The sequence below is a fragment of the Octodon degus genome, unplaced genomic scaffold, assembly GCF_000260255.1.
Source record: "Octodon degus isolate 3935 unplaced genomic scaffold, OctDeg1.0 scaffold00005, whole genome shotgun sequence".
Taxonomy (NCBI): domain Eukaryota; kingdom Metazoa; phylum Chordata; class Mammalia; order Rodentia; family Octodontidae; genus Octodon; species Octodon degus.
This window is the reverse complement of record NW_004524581.1, coordinates 22120160-22138920: the sequence shown is the minus strand read 5'-3', so window position 1 is coordinate 22138920 and position 18761 is coordinate 22120160. Positions and strand designations below refer to the sequence as shown.

The 18761-nt window shown below is 56.8% G+C and overlaps 2 protein-coding genes across 2 annotated transcripts in view; both read right to left on the bottom strand.

Moving 5' to 3' along the window:
- The window catches only part of Tcte1 (t-complex-associated-testis-expressed 1), a 12668-nt gene extending 5972 nt beyond the window's left edge, over nucleotides 1–6696 (bottom strand). The window contains exons 1-2 of the mRNA XM_004624406.2: nucleotides 6511–6696; nucleotides 429–790 (exon numbers count right to left, since the gene is read on the bottom strand). Of these exons, the coding sequence (XP_004624463.1) occupies nucleotides 429–705 (277 nt within the window). The 5' untranslated portion in view covers nucleotides 706–790; nucleotides 6511–6696. The remainder of the gene's footprint in view (nucleotides 1–428; nucleotides 791–6510) is intronic.
- Nucleotides 6697–8533: 1837 nt separating this feature from the next.
- Nucleotides 8534–18049, bottom strand: Aars2 (alanyl-tRNA synthetase 2, mitochondrial). The gene is made up of 22 exons (XM_004624102.2): nucleotides 17799–18049; nucleotides 16726–16917; nucleotides 16189–16334; nucleotides 15805–15972; nucleotides 15001–15145; nucleotides 13993–14138; nucleotides 13756–13864; nucleotides 13377–13415; nucleotides 13182–13293; nucleotides 12735–12868; nucleotides 12336–12480; nucleotides 12038–12210; nucleotides 11813–11926; nucleotides 11577–11717; nucleotides 10890–11027; nucleotides 10681–10790; nucleotides 10456–10564; nucleotides 10060–10182; nucleotides 9859–9969; nucleotides 9368–9451; nucleotides 9172–9282; nucleotides 8534–8917 (listed from the first exon to the last, which is right to left on the bottom strand). Exons 1-22 carry the CDS (start codon nucleotides 18039–18041, stop codon nucleotides 8753–8755), a joined length of 2958 nt encoding a protein of 985 aa, XP_004624159.1. The 5' UTR covers nucleotides 18042–18049; the 3' UTR covers nucleotides 8534–8752.
- Nucleotides 18050–18761: the final 712 nt, after the last annotated feature.

The window sequence follows — 18761 nt, the reverse complement described above, 5'->3', positions numbered from 1 at the left end:
AAAAAGGAGACGGGCCAGGGAGATAGCTCAATGGTATAAGTGCCTGCCTGGCAAGCACAAGGTCCTGAGTTCGATCCTAGGTTCAAAAAAAAAAAAAAAAGGTGAAAAGAGCACATGCAGGTCAGGTGGTCACCAGTGCTGGGGACAGAACGCTGGCCTGGCGGGGTCTTCAGAGTGCTCCTCAGGACAGGGCCCCCTCCCCCGCCCTGTACTTCTGTGGTTTCTGGTTACCAAGCACAGGTCCAAGAGCAAGCCAGAAAGCTACATGTACTGGAGTTCAGACGGGTTCTGGGGGAGGAGCTGCTTTGGCTGGGACAGGAGGGGCTGTGGGATGTTTCGAGTCGCTGTGGCAGAGGCTGCTGGGAGCCTAGCAGTGGGTTCTGCAGGAAGTGGGAGCCCTGGCCCTCCTCCGCTCCCTGCAGACTCACTCCGGAAGTTCTTGATGATGTTCTCTATGCAGAGCTCCGTGAGGAGGGGCACGATGGCCAGCGACCACTCGGTGTCTTCTGCAATGATCCTGCGCATGCGGCGGAAGTTCGGGGTGGTGCGCTTGCGGGGGACCATGCCCGGGGCTGAAGTGTGGGTGGCGACGGGGGGCCCTGGGCCGGAGGAGGACTTGTGGGGGGTGAGTAGCCCGGGGGGCCCAGGGCCGGAGGAGGACTTGTGGGGGGTGAGTAGCCCAGATGGGGGCCGGGAGTCCTGCATACTGAGGGCTGGCGTCAGAGGGGCAGGAGGCCCTGTGGTGACCTGGACACGAGAAGCTGCTCAGGTCCCTGATGCTGGTGGGGACCTGGAGGGAGAGGAAACAGGGAGGGGTGAGACTTTGGAGGTTCTTCGAGTGCAGAGCTCTGGAAGAGCCTGGTGCAAATCCGAACAGCCAGCGGTGTGGCCTTCTGCAAGTGACTGCACCTCTCTTAGTTTTGGTGCAGCCTCTATGAAAAGAAGGTAAACAGTTACCAACATTATTTGGGGGGAGGGAATTAAATAATGACTGAAGAAAGCAGAATAAATTGTCTGGCATGTGAAGCTAGCAAGCAGCTAATGTGGTTCCCTTTTTAGGTCAAGTAGTTCCCTTGGTATACACTGGATGCCCCTCTATGTATATTAACACCTTTATCCTCATGAAAGCCTTTTAGAGTTAGGCACTCATATTTTCCCATTTCCTGATGGGCGGTAGAAGCACAGAGAGGGTAACTGACTTGTCCAATGTTGCACAGCTTCTAAAGAAAAAGGATGGGTTTATTTTTATTTTATTTTATTTTTTGGCAGAACCGGGATTGAACTCAGGCCCTTGTGCTTGCCAGGGAGGTGCTTATTCTACTGAGCCATTTCCCCAGCCCCAAAAGGATGAATTTACACTGAGTTTAACCATTCATACTTGAAAGGCTGAGGCAGGAAGATGGCAAATGCAAGACCAGCCTGTACTGTGCTCAAACTAAAAACCGAAAGGGTTGGGGGTGTAGCACACTGAGCCTGTGGCTATGTAACTTTAAGGTCATTTTGAGCTGAGAGAAGAAGAGGAGACCGGGCATGGCCTGCCCAGGGAGCTGGTCCCCTCACCTCTGACCATACAGGCCTCCAGCCCTGAGCCCTCCTGTGATCTCCCTATCAGAGCCACTTCCGGTTCTCCTGGCCCCCACCTCCCAGACAGCTTGGAGCACAGCAGGTATAAGAGAGAAGACAGCTGAATCTGGGGCTGAGGACAGGGGATGCAATGTGGCCTGGTCTGGGGACACCCTGCCCTGTGCTCAGAGACCTGGTGTAGGCAGGGCTGCCTGCCCAGCACTCAGCACCTCAGATAGCACCTGCCTGGGGCCTTGTGGCATGGCCTATGGGGAGGGACACAGTGATCCAGGAAAGACATCCTTGGCAGAGGGAGTGACCAGATGGTGCCCTCGGGTGCCAGGCAGCTCCAGGAGGAAGAGCCTGGCTGAGGTGGGTGGTGGCTGGGCAGTATGCGGTCGTTGTTTCTGCTCGGTGACACCCCTTGTGGAAACCAGTGCAAATTCAGTAAGGTTCCCCCCCCCCCCCCCCGCTTTGGCCCCAGGGTGCCTTGGAGGGGGCAGCTGGGGTGAGTGCTGTTTTAGTCTACACTCACTTTGAGTTTCCTGCCTTGCTAGTCACCTGCGGGGTGACCTTGGCCCAGTTACTCAACCTACCTGAACTTCAGTTTCCACATTCACACATTTACTGTGGACAATGATTTTTGCCTGTGTGGGGGATTGCAGGGGTTCCTCTGGGGTGATACTTGCTGACTACTGGGGATATCTGGAATGGCTGTTGGGGGGTGGGTGCAAGTGACAGCACTGGGTGGACCAGGGACCTGGCTTGGGGACCATTCCCTGGGGTGAGGTAGCAGTGGTGTTGGAGGCTGGAGGTTCAGGCGCGTGGCGGCAGGGAGGAGGCTTAGGCAACAGGTGGGCCCTGCTCCTGGACTCGTGGGCCCCTTCCTGACTGTTCTGTTGGTCCCAGGCACACTGTGGGCTGCACTGCAGGGAGCAGGCCCCAGCTTGGCAGGGCACACGGGTTCCCAGAGAACAGGCCTTGTTGCTGCCCTGTGGCCCATGCTCACTGTCCTAGTCAGCAGCAGCCCCTGCTCCCTCCTCCTTAGAGACCCCTCCTGGGGCTGGGGAGACCCATCTCAGGGTGCCACAGCGCAGAAGGAGGACCAGAGCCTCTCTGCTCCAGCTGTTGCTGTAGGAGCCACATCAAGAGCCCCGGTCTGGTGTCATTTCTAAAGCAAACACTGGCATCATTAACTGCACAACATGCGCAGTGCTGATTGTGTTCCCTTAATCAGCTCTTGCTGGTTTTTTTTTTTTTTTTTTTTGTGCTCAGGAATTGAACTCAGGGCCTCGTGCTTGCCAGGCAAGCACTGTGCCGCTGAGCTACATCCCCAGCCACTTCTTGCTGTTTCAAAACTATGAATTATGAGAATAATTTTGGTTGGGCGTAGCAAACTGGGTGGCTAAGACAGGAGGATTGCGAAGTAGAGCCCAGTCTGAGCAATTTAGCAAGATCTTGCCTCAGGAGTAAAAAATCAAAAAAAGGCTGGGGGTGTAGCTTACTACAAAGGCGCTGGGTTCAATCCTCAGTACTGAAAAAAATCAAAGAGAGAGAGAGAGAGTGTGTGTGTTTTATTTTTTTTATTTTTTATTATTTATTTATTTATTTATTTATTTATTTTTTTGCGGAACCGGGGATTGAACTCAGATCCTTGCATTTGCTGGTCAAGCGCTTATCCTACTGAGCCATCTCCCCGGCCCCAGTGTGTGTGTTTTAGATAGGCAAATTTTCACCAGACACAAGATTTTTGTTTGTTTGTTTGTTTTTTGGATTTTAGGGAGGAGTCTACAGGGTGTTCAGGGTCTCACTACTAGATCAGACTCATAGTAATCCACCTGTTTACAGCCTCCAAGAGCTGGGATTACAGGCCTACACCACCATGCCCAGTCTCAGTCGCCATCTCAGCGCCCCTGGGGTGGGACAGCATGGCAGGCCCGGGGAGTGAACCCCTGGCCCCTGCACCTGCTTGCATGTGCTTTAATCTGCTGAGGTATTTGGCTGACCCTCAGACACTAGATTTGGATCTTGAGTGTTTTTAAAAACCTACTTTTCTGGCAAGTGCAAGGGCCTGAGTTCAATCCCCGGTTCTGCAAAAAACAAACAAAAAACCTACTTTTAAAAACAAACAAACAAAAAAAAAACCTAACTGGGGCCGGAGAGATAGCTCAGTAGAATAAGTGCTTGCCTGGCAAGTGCAAGGGCATGAATTCAATCCCCAGTTCCTCCAAAACAAAACAAAAAACAAACTAATAATAGCTAGGCTTGGTGATGCACCCCTGTAGTCCCATCACTTGGGAGACTGAGGCAGGAGGGTTGCTGCAAGTATGAGGCCAGCCTGGATTACATGCTGAGACCCCATCTCGAAAAAACAAAACAAAACAAAACTTTAATAACAGATGCCGGGCATAGTGGCCCATCCCTAAATCCCAGCACTTGGGAGGCTGAGACAGGAGGATAAGCGAAAGTTTGAGGCCAGCCTGGGCTACTTAGTGAGTTCAAAGCCAGCCTGAACTATATAGTGAAACTTTGTCTCAACAAACCCAAACAAAACAAATGACAGATCCAACTGTATTTAAAAGGATAATGACCTTTCTACACTTGTTGCTTCTGCTGTCCTTGGCTGCTACTAACTGTTATTCCCCTCTGCCACCCTTGGAACTTTTACGGACTGAAACCTTTATAAGCTATGAGCTAAATAAACCTTTCCCTCTTAAAAAAAAAAAAATGAACAAAATGAACTTCCATCTTCCAGTGTGGGGGCTGGCTAAATAGCTCGGCAGATTAAAGTGCCTGTAAGCAGGTGCAGGGGCAGGGGTTTGATTCCCAGACCTGCCGTGCCAGCCCCCACTGTAATCCCAGCTCTTGGGAGACTGTAAACAGGCAGATCACTACTAGTGAGACCCTGAAGACCCTGTAGGCCCTTCCCTAAAATACCAAAAAAAAAAAAAAAAAGAGGGGGGGGGCTGGGGAGATAGCTCCGCAGCATAATGAGTTCCATCCCCAGTATGACAAGAAAGAAAGAAAAGAAAAAGAAAGACAGTGTGACATATGACCCCTCCCCAGGCGGGTGTCACCCTGCCCACCTCTGCCACTTTTTCTGTGAGGCTTTACACTGGGGCCACCATGCATGTGTGGAGGCAGGCCCCCAGAATCCTGCCACCCTCACTCAGGGCCCAGCTCCCTTCTTCCCTGAGTTCAGCGGTCCAGACTATTCTGCCCACATCCCATATTTGGGTGCTGGCTCCACCCATCTGCTCCCCAACTCCCTCTGTTCTTTCCTACTGACTCCATGTCTGCCTGCACTATAGTCCAGCTGTTGGGCTCGGGCTCCAGGCATCAGCTGGTCCTGTCAGATCTGGACCTTGGAAGCCTCTGCACCCCACTGGGCACAGACAGCTACCCTAGTTCCTGTGTCCAAGGCCTCCCTGCTCTTGAACCTGGGACACTGCAGGCCTCTGCCACCTCACCAGGAAAGGGACGCTGGTGCACTGGGTCTCAGCTTAGCACCACTCACTGGGCTTTCCTGACCCCCACATTGCTGAACATACCCTCCAGTTCCTGTGTCACTACCATGGGGGGCTATGGGGGGGCTGCTCCCCCACTCCTGTTCGCCTGGATCTCAGATCTACTCTGGTGGGTGCTGGTGTTTGGGGCTGCCCCATGCTTCTAAGAATAGCTAGCTGCTGGTGAGAAGCATCCTATTAGCCAGAGCCACTGGTCCGGGGGTGGCTACAGTGTCAGCCAATCAGAGCTTGCCTCAGGTTTGTCCAAGTGCAGGCGACAGAAGGACAGATGTCCTTGAAGGCTCTGCAGCCCCCGTTGCTGGGAGCCACCTCCCTCACACACAGAGCTGCCTGCAGCGGGAGAGACAGACTCCCAAGGGGACAGATGGCAGACTTGGAGAACCCAGGCACCTTCCTCCCCGTCCCCGAGACCCTGGGCAGCCTGGTGCCTCCACAGCCCTGAGACCTAATGTGACTGCTGCTTCCAAGCCCCTTTTACTGAAGCTGAGTTCTGCTGGGCTCACAGTTTGGTGAGAGAAATCATAGGGAAAATCCTGCCAGGTGCTGAACTAGATCAGAGGGCCAGCTGAGAAGGGCCGAGGTCCCCAGCTGTCACTGCCAGAGCTGGGTCCCGGTGGCCTTGTCCTCTGCAACGACACTGCACCTCCAGCCTCACACCCCAGCTCTCCTGGCACTGCGCAGCATCAGCTCAGGCGTGACGGTAGCAGGCCCCTTCACAGTTATTCTCTCTTCTGTAGTGGAGGCAGGGCAAGCTTCCTTAGCCCTTTGGATGGATGAGGAAACTGGTGACTGGGACAGGGACCAACTGGCTCCTGAACACCCAGGGGGCTGTATACTTTGTCAAGCATAGGATATATGACAAGACAAGACAAGATCAGGTGTATGCAAAATCCACTTCCCATTGGGAATGAGTTTCAAATCCTTCCAGTTAAATCCAGCCACTGACTTGGAGGCAGACACACACACTCCTGCCTGTAGATGACGTCACAGGGGGCCACTCACCCTGCTGTTACAGCCCTGACCCTCAGCTGTCTCCCTCCTTTTTGCGAGGACTGGCCTCTCTGGCTCCCCCTCTAGCTTCCACTGGCTTTAGCTTGCCTGCCTGTACCCAGGGCCCCTAGGAGAGACATCCTGGGGCCTAGGGCTTGACTCCGTCTCTGTCCTGACCTCTTTCATGCCCACAGTAGCTTAGGACAATCCACACTTACACGTGCAGCTGTTGAGCCCCAGTTTGTACGGCCAGCGAACAGAGTTTGTCTGACAAACAGGCTGGTCTTCTGCCCCGTGAGAATCATAGTGTTCAATCCCCAGGGCCTGCTCCTGCCAACTCCTGCCCGTTAAAGTCTGCTGCCTCAAGAGAGGCTCCAGTGGACCGGCCCCCAGCTCCCTCAGACACCCCAGCAGCCCCTCCCCACCCTACCTGGGGTGAGGACTCTGGCTTCTCTGTTAACTGAGAGAACCACCACGAGGGGGGTGAAGGAGGTGCCAGAAGCTTCTGGGCCTGCAGGAGGAGGGGTCACTCTTCTGAGGGCCTCAGGGCCTTCAACACTGATATAATGAGGCCACACAATGGTCCCAGTGGGCATGGGCCCCTGGCTAGGCTCCCTGCCGTCATCGTCAACGGTAGGCTGGTGGTCGCTAGGGACGCTGATGTTGCCTGGGAGTCGTTAGGGACGCCCAGGTTGCCAGGGGCGGGGTCAGCGCGGGGCGGAGTCATACGAGGTTGCCTCCTGCCCACATGACCCCCTGGGTCAGGAAATCCGTGCTGTAGGCTGTGGGGTGTAGGGTGTCTGGGAATGTGCGCCTGGGAGTTGGCGCGCGGAAGTTGGGGGTGTGGGGGTGTGTGTGGGTCTGTTGGGATCCTCCTGGGGACGGGGGAGGTGGCGGGGAAGACTGACCCCACCATTCCAGGATCTTTCAGGGAAGGCCAAGGAAGGAGCCTGCCAGCTCCTACAGCTCAAGGCCACCACCATTCCTTCCAGGCCCAGTATGGGGCGGAAAACAGATAGCCGGAGCGGCTATGAAAGGGAACAGTGCTCCTGGTGGTGGGAGGGGTCCGGGGAAGGCGGAGCTTCCTTGAAGTTCAGCGGCAGATGACTCGTTATCTAATGCCACAGACCCTGGGACGACTTACCAGTAACGCAGGGCAGCACGCTTCCCGCGGCCACCCAGAGGGCCACAGAGAGTTGCGTTGCTGCCCTCCCCACAAATCATCTGCCTTAGGAAGACACCTTGCGGGCATGGTTTCTCTGGACAGCCAGCACCTGGGGACTGGCTGTCAGGGAGCCCTGGCCTTGGAGAGGCCCCTTGAGCCTCTGTTCCCAGCAGCAGCGCTGCAGCTGCAAGCTCATGGCCTATCCTGGTGGGTGGAGGCGGACAGCCTCCTTGGCTTCCTCCACTTAGGCTGGGCGTGTGCTACACAACTGGTTTCTGGGGTGCGTAATTGCCCTGACTCTGTCCCCAGCCCCAGCCCCTTGCTGTCTCCCAGCCTGCAACACTGTCCCCTAGTTCAGCTGCCCCTCTAGTCCCTGGTCATGGAGGCAATATCATCCCAGGTCTGCAATCTCCCAAATGAGTGGGTGGCAAAGGAGAAATAGGACAAATGATTTCTGGGCTCCAGGAGGATTGAAACCCTCTCACAGCGTTTGAGATTCTCTGGGGGTTAAGACAAAAAACTTTTCTGGGTGGACTTATTTACCTATCAGAATGTTTATTTAGTTATCAGAACAAGGGCAGGGGAATACTGAAGGTGGGAATGTCTTGAATGCCAGGGCCTTGGGAGTCCCTACAAAGACTTCTCCAAGTAAGACATTATGGTAATTTAGAACGATGTCATCCGTAGGAAGGAGATGCCTGCAGCTAGTCTTTATCTGAGGTTGGAGCCAGGTGTCTTTAGCTGTGGCCTTGTCTTGTCCTGAGGTGCCATGGCTTCAGTCACTATTACAGGCTGCCCATCCCTAGACAAGGGGCCTAGGTCTTGGGCAGACTCACCAGTGAACATGAAAAGCCAACTGGTTAATATAAATCCTTCTCAGAGCCACTTTGTAGCGGTCCCCACAACCTGGTGTCACTGGACTGTCACCACTGGACACCACCTCCTTACTGCCTCCTCCCTCACCCCAGCAAGCACCACTGGGCTCAGCAGTTGACCAGCTCCTGCTGCACAGTGGGCTGACCAGACAGTGCGACTGAAATACAACTCTGGACTTCGGGGTCACTGTTAACAAGGCTGGTATCCGAGGAGGGTCTGCCCAGCTCCACCCGACACTTCCGGAGCCTCTGTGGGCACCCAGTGGGACATGCTCTGCCAGTAAGGTGGCCTTGACCTGGATCCTGCAGCCTTTTCCCTGGTGGGAATGGCCACACTGGTGGTGATGCTCGTGTCCTGGTGGGAGAGCAAGGCCCACTCTTTTTAAAGAAAAAGAACCTTGCCGGGCATGCTCTCCTCTGTGAAAACCGCTTTAATGACAAGTCATAGCTGTGGTAGCTCTGTTTGCACATTTGGTGTGGCACTTCTGGGCCACTTCTGTGTGCCCAGTCTGTTTTCTTGTGTCAGGTGACAGGTGGTCTCCTTTGGCTCAGTAATTGGACCTCTGGGAGGTCACGGGGGCTGCTCCAGGGTGCCAGGGGCTTGGCTGTTGTAGCTCCCCGGAGCACTAGGGTCAGAGCTGCTTGATGGCATAGGCATGGGCTGCACGGAGGGCAGCATCCAGGTCCATGGTGCTTCCAGTGCCCTGGGCCACGACATGCGAGCCCCAGGCCTTGCCTCCCATGTGGCTGCACACGGTCAGGGCCCAGGCCTCTGCTGTGAAGGTAGGTGCGGCAGTCTGGGGACAAACAGAGTCAAAGGCAGTTGCTGTGGAGAAGCCCCAAGGCAGCCCTCGAGGCAGATGTCAGGGGGGCTAGGCCGATGAGCAGCTTTGCAGGGGTGAGCAAAGCACCTTGTAGAGCCCACCTTTAGGGATAAGCAGCGTGCCCTGCCCTGGCCAACCTCACAGGTTTCCTCCCCCTGTCTCAGTCCCTTATCTGGGGGGGGAGGATAAAGGTGTAGAACCCAAGGCCACCGGCTGTGCCCCCCTACCTGAGCCACCTGGCAGGCACACAGGACATTGCCCACTGGCTGCGGGCTGAGGAGGAGCACAGAGGTGCCTGGGGCGAGCTCACACAACTGCCGTACCACCTTCACCAGCACCTGGGTGTGAGAGAAGGGCATGGGTGACTCACGGCCACCTCCCCCAAGGACTTGTCCCCTCCTCAGCCCCTCCACCAGTGCAGACCGAGAGGGACTCAGCAGAGACAGTGTCCACAATCAGAGGCCCCTTTTCGTGCCGCCTCAGCAGCTCCTGGGACTTCACAGCAGCCTGCAGAGCAGAGGGACACAGAAGGTAGACTGAGAGGCCGATCTGCCATTGCTCCCACATCGGGACCCAACCCCAACCCCGCAGCCCCCTAGCAGGGCCATGGCTCTGAGCAGGGGTGCAGGCTAGCCTCGCTGGCTCCTATCTCAGGCTCCACTGTGTCCTTTCCCCACTTTGCCTATTCCCTTCTGTCACAGCTCTTGGCCCTACAAAAGGTCCCTGCAGGTAAAAGGAGGCAGGCCAGGTACAGGAGACAAGGAACAGGCAGAGTTGGGTGGTAGTCACCATTGAGAAGCCTCAGGAGGGAAAGCTGCAGCAGAGACACCGTGCAGCAGACAGGAATGTGGGGACCAGGGCGGTGCTGATCTTAACTGGCAAAGCTGCCACTCACGGACCACCTGTCCCCTCACCTGACCAAGCTCCAGCTTGCGGATGGCGGTGTTGGCGCGGCGCTGCAGCAACTTCAGCCTGGCCTGTAGCTCCCTCCGCTGCCACTGAGGCATCACAGCACTGTCCACAGCCTGCAGTCAGGGGTAGTGGTGTCACACCTGTGCTGTCCCCAAGCTACCCTGCTGAGGGTGGCCCTGGCTCCATGGCAGGGTGGTCCTCACCTCTGTGAGTCGGCCCATGTCTTTGGACAGCCTCTGAGCCTCCGTCAGGTCCCTGGTGCCCTGGCTCAGACGCTCAGTGGCTGCATCAACCTCCCCGGCCAGGCTCTCGCCTACCTCTCGGGCCTGCAGGGTAGGGACGGGACAGTAGGGCCACCCTAAGACAAGGCCTGGCAGTCACTGTTGCCCAAGGCCAAGTCAGAAATGTGGAAGAGTCAAGAACGACTGACCATAGCACCAGCACTGAATATCCCAACTGATATTCACACCTGTGTGCCAGGGTGCATGTACCAACTCTGGCTCTGCTGCCTGATGTCTCCAAGCCTGGCGGTGTTGCCTGTGTGTGGCCCCCTGCCCCATCCACATCCAGAAGTCTCCTGGGCCCACTAGTGTGCTGACCTGCTGGGCCTGCTCCCCGGTGACAGCCAGCAGGCGGGTGGTGCCCTTGGTGAGCTGGCGCTCCCCAATTATAACCAGGTCCCCCACAGCCCCTGTGCGAAGCAGGTGCCTGTGGAAGGGAGGTCAGGGGATGAGGATGTAGGGAGAAGCCTGGGCCTCAGGCCAAATACTGGGAGCTCCATGGGCCAGGAAGGGCACAGTCCAGGGCGGAAGAGGGTGACTCACGTCCCACAGCAGAGCTCCACAGAGGCCTGCAGCGCAGCCTGGGACATGGGATCCAGGGCATGGGCCACAGGCACCCCAACCGATACCACCCGCACAGGGTCTGGGTACACCTGCAGTGGAGGGGCAGGTCTATAATGGCCAGTGGAGGACAGAGGCCTCATGGCTTTGTCAAGTGTAGCCATTGCCACCAAGAGGGTGGCCCTGCTTACTTCATCAAAGGAGCGCAGGCCAGGGATGCAGGCAGTGAGCTCCAGGGGTACCTCTTCCATGTACACAGGTTTATCCTGCTGCACGGCCTCCTGCACGGTGCCCTCTACAGTACGGAGCTGCTCTGGGGTCAGGGCAGCCTGGGGTGGGGCAGAATGACAGTATTAGTCCCATGCACATCACTCTTAGTATTCCTAGGATTGTCCCCAGGTGCCAGAGCATGGGATGGGGACAGGGACTTTTAGGCACAGGTGAGGCAGAGAGCTCCAAGCCACTTGTGAGAGGTGCCAAAGGGAAGCCATAGGCCTTTGATGAATACCGGTCACTTGGCAAAAGACACTAAGGGGAGGCTGTGTCCTCAGGGAGCTTAGATGGGGTGGCTTGGCAGGGGGTCTCCAGGAGGGGGCTGTGGGCACAGAGCAGCTAGCTGCCACAGGGCTCGTCAGCTACTCAGAGGCCAGGAGATGGAATGGGAGAAAAATGCAGGTGGCTAGGTCTGAGCAAGGCTGCTGGCTTGGAGACAGCAGGAACAAGAAAGCTGGCTGCTGAGGTGAGGGGAACTGTGCAGCAGGGCTGCAGGAGGCCGCCATGGCTGGCCTGACCCCTACTGACAGGAAGAATCTGGGAAAGGCGCTGTTGGAAGGCCACAGAGATGGAAGGGCAGTGCTGGGCCCACAACCCAGGCTTACCTGGGTGGCCACGTCAAAGCGTAGCCGCTCCGGGCTGAGGTGGGAGCCCCGCTGCTCCGTGCTGGGTCCCAGGGTCTGCCTCAGTGCCCAGTTCAGCAGGTGGGTCGCTGTGTGCTTTTCCATGCAGCCCCGACGCCAGGCCTAAAATGCTCTTGTCACTCCAGGGTCTGGGTGGGGGTGGGGGTGGGCAGGTGAAGCAGATGCAGGGAATCAGCCCTGCACAGTGGGGCTCTTACCTCATCCACGTGCAGCTGCACCTGGTCCCCCACCTGCAGGTGCTCAGGGGCCAGTACTTCATGCAGGACAAACCCTCCCCAGACCTGGGCCTGGGCCACAGGGAACAGCACATCCTAGGAAGGACAGGGCAGGACACCAAGTGACTGCTCACAGCTTCCCTGACCCTGGCCCCATGTGACCCCAGCCCATTCCCACGGCCATGACCCTGGTGTGGAGGACACTACCTGCTGCCCTGCCCGCACCAGATAGCCCCGGTCTGAAGCCTGGCCGCCCTGTTCAGCGTAGAAATTGGTCCTGTTTAGAAGGAGACCGCAGCGCTGGCCTGGCTCCACGGTGGCCACAGCAGCCCCCTCCTCTGTATACAGCTGCAGCACCTGGGCCTCGCAGGGACCAAATTCTGCAGGGTGCAGGACGGCTGTTAATGCCAAGTGGGTATGGGGGACATGGCCCGTGGGTCTCCACAGCGAGCCCTGGAGGGGACCCTGGCAAACCTGTGCCCTGGGGAAGGATCCAGGCTCTCACCATAGTCCCCAGTGGGCCGTAGAGAGTAGCTGTACTTGGGGCTGTCGTCGGTAGGGGGTAGCCCACGGCGCTGCAGCTCGGCAAGTGCGTGGATGTCAAGGCGCAGTCGCTGTTCCTGAGCCGGCTTAGTCTGGTGGGCCTGAAGCTGCAAAACGGGAGTGTGGGGCACAGATGCCTGGAGAGCTGTTTTCCCTGGGGCTGGCTGGAGAAGCAGCCATGGGCTGGGCACCCTGGGACTACCTCCTGCCCCTGCTGTTCCCAGACCCTCTCGAGGAGGCTATGTTGCCTGCTCTATCTTCTGCTCCCTTCCTGCAGGCTGCAGCAGGGCTGGAGGCTCCGTCCGGTATTCCTACAGAGCTCAGTGCCAGTCAAGGGGCTGACATATGTCCCTGTCCATACCTGGGTTTCCTTCTGCACCAGCTGTGCCAGCCCTGCAGAGTCCAGCCGCACGCCCTTCTCCTCCAGCATCAGCTCCACTAGGTCCAGGGGGAGCCCTAGGTCCCCAGCCACTGACAAGGACCAGGCCACTTCAGCTTTGGGGAAGAAAGATGGTGTTAGGGACAGGCAGGGGGAGACAAAGGCAGGGGAGAAGAGTGAGGGGGAAGGCCTAGGCTCCAACCATGTAGGCTCAGAAAAGGGAGCAGCGTGAGTGTGGGACAAGGACAGGAGGCAAGGTGGCCAGAAGCATGGAGGGGGTCAGCAGAGTGGAGTTTCTCCTGCACACAACACTGTGTTGGAAGGTGAGGACCCGTGGGTAGGGGTCAGGGGATATGAGCTGGCCTGAAGCCCCCTCCTGTGCCTGGCCACATTTGTGAGTTCCTCCCCCTTTCCAGTTCTGTGACTCACCAGGAAAGAGATCAGAAGGCCCCAGACGCTTCAGGGTGCGGTCGATGATGCGCCGGCCCCGCTGCAGGGAGTCTAGGAAGGCGGCCTCATCCTCTGACACCAGGCTGGCTATCTGGCCAGGCAGGAGGCAGTGGAGCTGGGTGCCCTGAGGGGAGTGCCCCTCTCCACAGCTCTCCTGTCCCTAAGGTTTCCTACCTGGGCTGACTTTCTCTGCAGCTCCGGATATGTGTCTCCCTAAGGAAGGACAAGTAGCAACTAACAGCCTATTCCACCTCGGCCGCCTCCTAAGAATGTCCTAGAAGCTCTGCTGCTCTGAGGGACCCACACAGGGACAGGATTTCTGGTGGAGTAGGGATGCAGGCAGAAGGGTCCCAAGGTCACATGACAGGCAGCCTGGAGAGGGGGCTTCCTGGAATGTCCCTGCCTCTTGTGAGCAAGTATGGTTTTGTCAGTTCATGAGGTGCTGGGCTGGACACTTAGGAGCAGGGGAAGGGGAACCCCATGTGCCCAGGCTAGGGCTACTTTGGGGCTCAGCACAGGAACCTGGAGCCCAGGGCGGAAGCTCTGCGCTTACCAGCATCTCCACTACCACTGGCACCAGGCTGCCTAAGAGGCCAGGTGGTGCCCGAAGCACCTCTGTGGAGAACCGGACAGCTCGACGGAGGATCCGGCGAAGAATCAGCCTATGGGAGGTTGGAGCCCAGGGTGAACCCCACCGCTGGTGTGCAGTCAGCCTGCCCCACCTCTCCTCCTGCCCCTCCTCTCCCAGTAACCGGAGGCCCCTGCCCTTGCTGTAGCTCCCAAGACTCACGGGGCACCCGACATCCCCGGGGAGACACCATCGGCGATGCAGACACTGAGGGTGCGGATGTGGTCGGCCACCACACGGTAGGCTGTGTCGGTGTGTCCTTCATCGGCTGCCCCCACCCGGCCAGAGTAAGGCGGTGCCTCACAGCCCTACAATGAGGGAGAAGAGATGGGGCTGCTGTGCTGCTGGTATCCCCATGCGGCTCAGTGTGGCCCAGGCGACGATCACATCTGTGGCTACTAGCTGGATCTCTACTGTTGTGACCGTGGGCCCTTGAAGAGTGTAGCATCCATCCTGAAAACAGCGCCCTTGGGAGGCATTGCCATCTTTGCTTTCAAGAGGAGGAAAGTAAGGCTCAGAGGAGCAAAGACAGGCAGGCTGCAGCACTGAGGAGGAGCAAATGAGTGCAGGGAGTGGGGGCCTGATGCCGGTGCTCAGGGCGGGGTACAAGCTGTGTGCCCAGCAGCCTCCTCTGTCCAGCCAGAGCTGGCTTCTGCCCCACCTCACCACATGGACGAGTGTCTGATTCCCAGCATGTCCTTTGCTTCTCCTCTGCTGCCTGGAATGGTAACAGCCTCCCAACTGGTTCCCTACTCTTACTCCTGCCTCCTCAGGCGCCCTCTGCACAGCAACAGGGACGGGTTCCCAAAGTGCTCAGGGACCCCGCCTGCCTCCAGCTCTGCCTCCTTCCACATCCAAGACAAGGCTCCATGCCCGTCAGGGCCCACAGGGCCCGGCTTTTACTTTCCTCTCGGTGGAGTTTGAAAAGATGGGCACTTCGCAGTATGACTTCATAGGCTTGCTTCCTGTCTCAGGATGGAGTCTGCTTCTTCTTCCCCAGCCTGGGCAGCCCTGTGACATACTCTGGCCCACGGGACGCAGTGGAAAGGGCACTGTTCTGCACTCAGCACTAAGCTCCCTGGGGCCCAGGGAGGAAGCTACGTCTTCTCCAGCACCTCCACTACCACTGGCACACTCCTCCCACACTCGCCCCTCTAGCCACTTGCTCACCTGATGTATGGCGTGCAGCAGGGGGGAGAAGAGGTCAGTGTCGTAGGTGGAGTGCCTGCCTTGTAGCACGGCCACCAGCCTCTCCAGGCCCATTCCAGTGTCCACGTGCCGCTGGGGCAGGGGCTGCAGGCTTCCGTTGGCCTCTCTAGCAATGGACAGTGTGCAAGGGGAGGGCAAGCCAGGATTAGGGAGTGAGGAGGGTGCAGCAGAGGACTGAGGGGTCCCAGGGCTGCCAACAGAAGGAGCCAGACTGGTACCTCCCTCATACCCAGTGGCAAAAAAAGGCGGCTGTGGGCCCTCTCCTTTGTCACAAAGGGTCAACCCCACCCTCATACCTGTTGGGCCCTTGCCTGAACCCTGACACTACTGACTGCATGGAATTCTTTGCCCAGAGAGAGGAAAGTCTTAGAGATCAGGTTCAACACCATCACACTCGTGTAAGAGGCCAGAGAGTCGCTGTGACTACTCTGTCGTGGCCCAAGGCTAGGATTCAATCAGTTATCTGAAAAGTGTTTAGAATTGTACCTGAAACATACTAGGAAGTTTCCTTTAGGGTTCCGTTTTTGTGTTTTGCAGGGTTTGGGATAGAATGCAGGCCTGACGCATGTCAGGCAAGTGCTCTACCCTGAGCTACACTTTAGTGATTTGATTGATTGATTAACTGATTTATACTGGGCATTAAACTCGGGACCTTGCACTTGCTGTAAACCCAGCCCTGCGCTGTCTGCTTTATACGTGCCTCAGTCTGCCAAGTGGTATGTGCTCACTTCCAGCCAGGCACTGTCCTGCCTCAGCCTTCATTACCTGTTGTGCTGCATGAAGACCAGATTCCAAAGCTCCACCAGCTGGGGGGCTCCCACCCCACCAGCCAGGTCATAGTGGATCTCAGTACAAGGCCCACAGGGGCCCGTGTCCCCCATCTCCCAGAAGTTCTCTTGTGGTCCACAAGAAAGTATACGGTTCACAGGCACCCTGGAGAGAAGGCCCAGGAAGTGGCAGGAGAAGGACAGATTCAGAAATTGGGATCCCCTCTGCCACAAGAACCCCCATTCAAGTACCCACTCGGAAGAGGAAGAATAGGGCTGCCCCACAGCATCCTGGGACTTGCCGAGGCTCTGGGGACTGGTGTCAGTTCTGTTTCCAGTCCTTCTGCCCTCTAGGCGTGGGCTGAGGAGAGTGGTGACTTACCCTAGGCTGAGCCAGATGTCCCTGCTCTCCAGATCTGGGTCTAGTCCTGCCTTGGGATCGCCACCAAAGTAGGAGACCCACAGCCTGTCTTCCGGGATCCCATAGACCTGAGTCAGCAGTTCCCAGGCCATGCTGCAAGCCTCCTCCTGTAGTGAAGGCCCACGTGTGTACTCGAGCTGCACTAACTCAGACTTCAGTCTAAGACAAAGCTATGTCCCATCCCAGCCCTGTTCCCAGAACACCACGACCGTTTCTGCCTCAGCATCTTTTCCTGCTCAGAAAGCTTCCCTGCTCTTCTAAAGCCTCTCTCCTTTCAAGTCCCCAGTCTATGAAATGCTTTGGCCACCCTGGCCTGGAGTGACCTTGGACTCCAGTTATCTTCTTGGCATTGTCGTTTGGCCATTTTTCATATGCATTTGGCCCGCCATCGGGCAGCAGGCACTTAGAATCCTACCAGGGAAGGGAGATGCAGTCATGTTCCTCTAGCCATTCGCCCCTGCATCTACAAAGAGGCCCTCCCCAAGCTGGGAGACTCACCTTGAAATATTCACCCCCAAAGGCCCAATTGCCGAGCATTTCAAAGAAGGTGTGGTGAGAAAGGTCTCGGCCCACATCCTCCAGGTCATTGTGGCGTCCTCCCGCCCTCACACACTTCTGGCTGTTGGCCACACGTCGGAAGCCAGCCATCTCGCTTCGTGGATCCACAGTGCCCAGGAAGATGGGCTTGAACTGGGAGCACAGGACAGGGAGAGGACATCTCAGGGGACATGGGAGCTGCTGTTCAGAATGAAGGTTGACTGTGACTCTGAGACCAGAGTGTGGTTCTGTCCTAGGGGGCAACCTGGTAGCCTGGGGCGGCCATCTCTAGTGTGTGTGAGGCAGAGAAGGGGTAAATAAATCACGAACCAGAGGCCTGCTTGGAGAACAGGAAAGGCAAAAGCCACGTATGTACACGTGGCTGGAACCAGGGCACTGAGCGGTAGACTTCTCCATCTTACTTTTTAACCCAAACTTCCAGGGTGCAAAAAAGATTCCAGGGTGCTAGGCATTGACCATAACAGCAGCATTTAGTAAGGAACTTACACAGCCTCTAGGCGACCCTCCCAGCTATTTTTAATGTTCAAGTGAGAACCATTTAGAGAGGATAGTTGGTTACTTAAAGTCATAAACTTAGAGAACAGCACCTAGCACACAGTAGGTACACACTAAACACGTACTTGATATACAAGTTGTTTTTAAAGATCAAGCTCTTAGGACTGGGGACGTAGCTCAGAGGTAGAGCGCTTGCCTAGGCTGCGCGAGGACCCGGACCCGTTCCACAGCACAGAACGCATGCACACGCACGCACGCATATGCGCATGCATAAAAACATGAATGTATGCGCGCGTGTATGTATGAATGAATGAATGAATGAACGCAGTCTTTCCCCATCAGGGTCTACAACCCAAGCCCTACCCACCAGTTTTACCTCCCAGGCCGCGCCCCCAGTAGCTTCAACAAATCATAGGCAGCCTCGGTTCCCCAGAGCCAGGAGAGTCCCCCCCCCCCTTTCCCCCATCTCATGGCGCCTCTCTTTATCTCCTGAAGTTCGGGGGCTCGCCCCGCCCCACCTGGTTCATGCCCGCGTTGACGAAAAGCAGGCTGGGGTCGCCGCGGGGCCGCACAGAAGCAGAGGGCACCAACCGGTGGCCATGGCGATCGCGAAAGAAGCTGAGGAAGGCGTCCCGCACGGCCGAGCCTTGTGTTGGAGGGGGCTGGGTGGACAGCGGCCGTCGGCTGTGGCCTGGCCATGAAGGCGACCTTCGAATAGCCGGCCGCAGGCGCCCCGCGATCCCTGCCGCTGATGCCGCCATCTTTGCTCCGGGCGGCGGCTTCACGACGTCAAAGAGCGACGTAAAGCGAGGCGCGCGTTGCTTACGGTGGCCCCTGGCGACGGGAGGACTCAAGGCGTCCTGGCTGCTGCGCAGAAAGGACTGGAAGGGAAAGGGACTAAGAGGTCGGGGGGTGCTTGTGGGGGTGGGGGTGGGGGTGGGGGAGGAGCGCAGCGCCCTTTATCTCTTTTATCCATTTAGCTTAAAGCAGATGTGCAAGGCCCTGTTGTGTGCTAGGCACTGCTTTAGACGCTTAGGTTACATTAGTGACAAAATCAGTAAACTCTGTCCTCTGAAATCTGTATTCTAGCAGTAATTGTTAGGGGTGTGTGTTTTCCTACCAGGCCACTGGAAGAAGGTACAGAATGCTAAGGGAGTACCAGCATTCATTCAGGAATCATTCAGTAGACATTTATTGAAGATTGCTCTGTGCCAGGCACTGTCGTTAGGCACATGCCAGTTGCCTATGCACTTGACATTGCAGAGTCATTTTGCCCTTAGGGACTGAAGGAGGCCCTTTGGGGTCAGAGTCTGTCTGTCAGAGACATAGATGCCAAATAACAGCTGCTGCATTATTAATTGCTTAATAACATTTGGTCTTTTAATTTGCCTGGGGATAAGAGAGAATCCAGGTTGTCAGGTTAGGACAAAGCTGGTGGCTAAAAACAGCAGAGCTCTCTTTTGAGCCCATGTCCTAAGGTT

Excerpts from the sequence above, each read along its gene's own strand:
- Aars2 (XM_004624102.2), bottom strand. The coding sequence starts at position 18,041 with ATGGCGGCATCAGCGGCAGGGATCGCGGGGCGCCTGCGGCCGGCTATT. Across the intron at positions 11,718-11,812 it reads TGCAGCTGCACGTGGATGAG|GCCTGGCGTCGGGGCTGCAT; the intron begins GTAAGAGCCCCA and ends AGAGCATTTTAG. Across the intron at positions 10,565-10,680 it reads GTGGAGCTCTGCTGTGGGAC|GCACCTGCTTCGCACAGGGG; the intron begins GTGAGTCACCCT and ends TCCCTTCCACAG.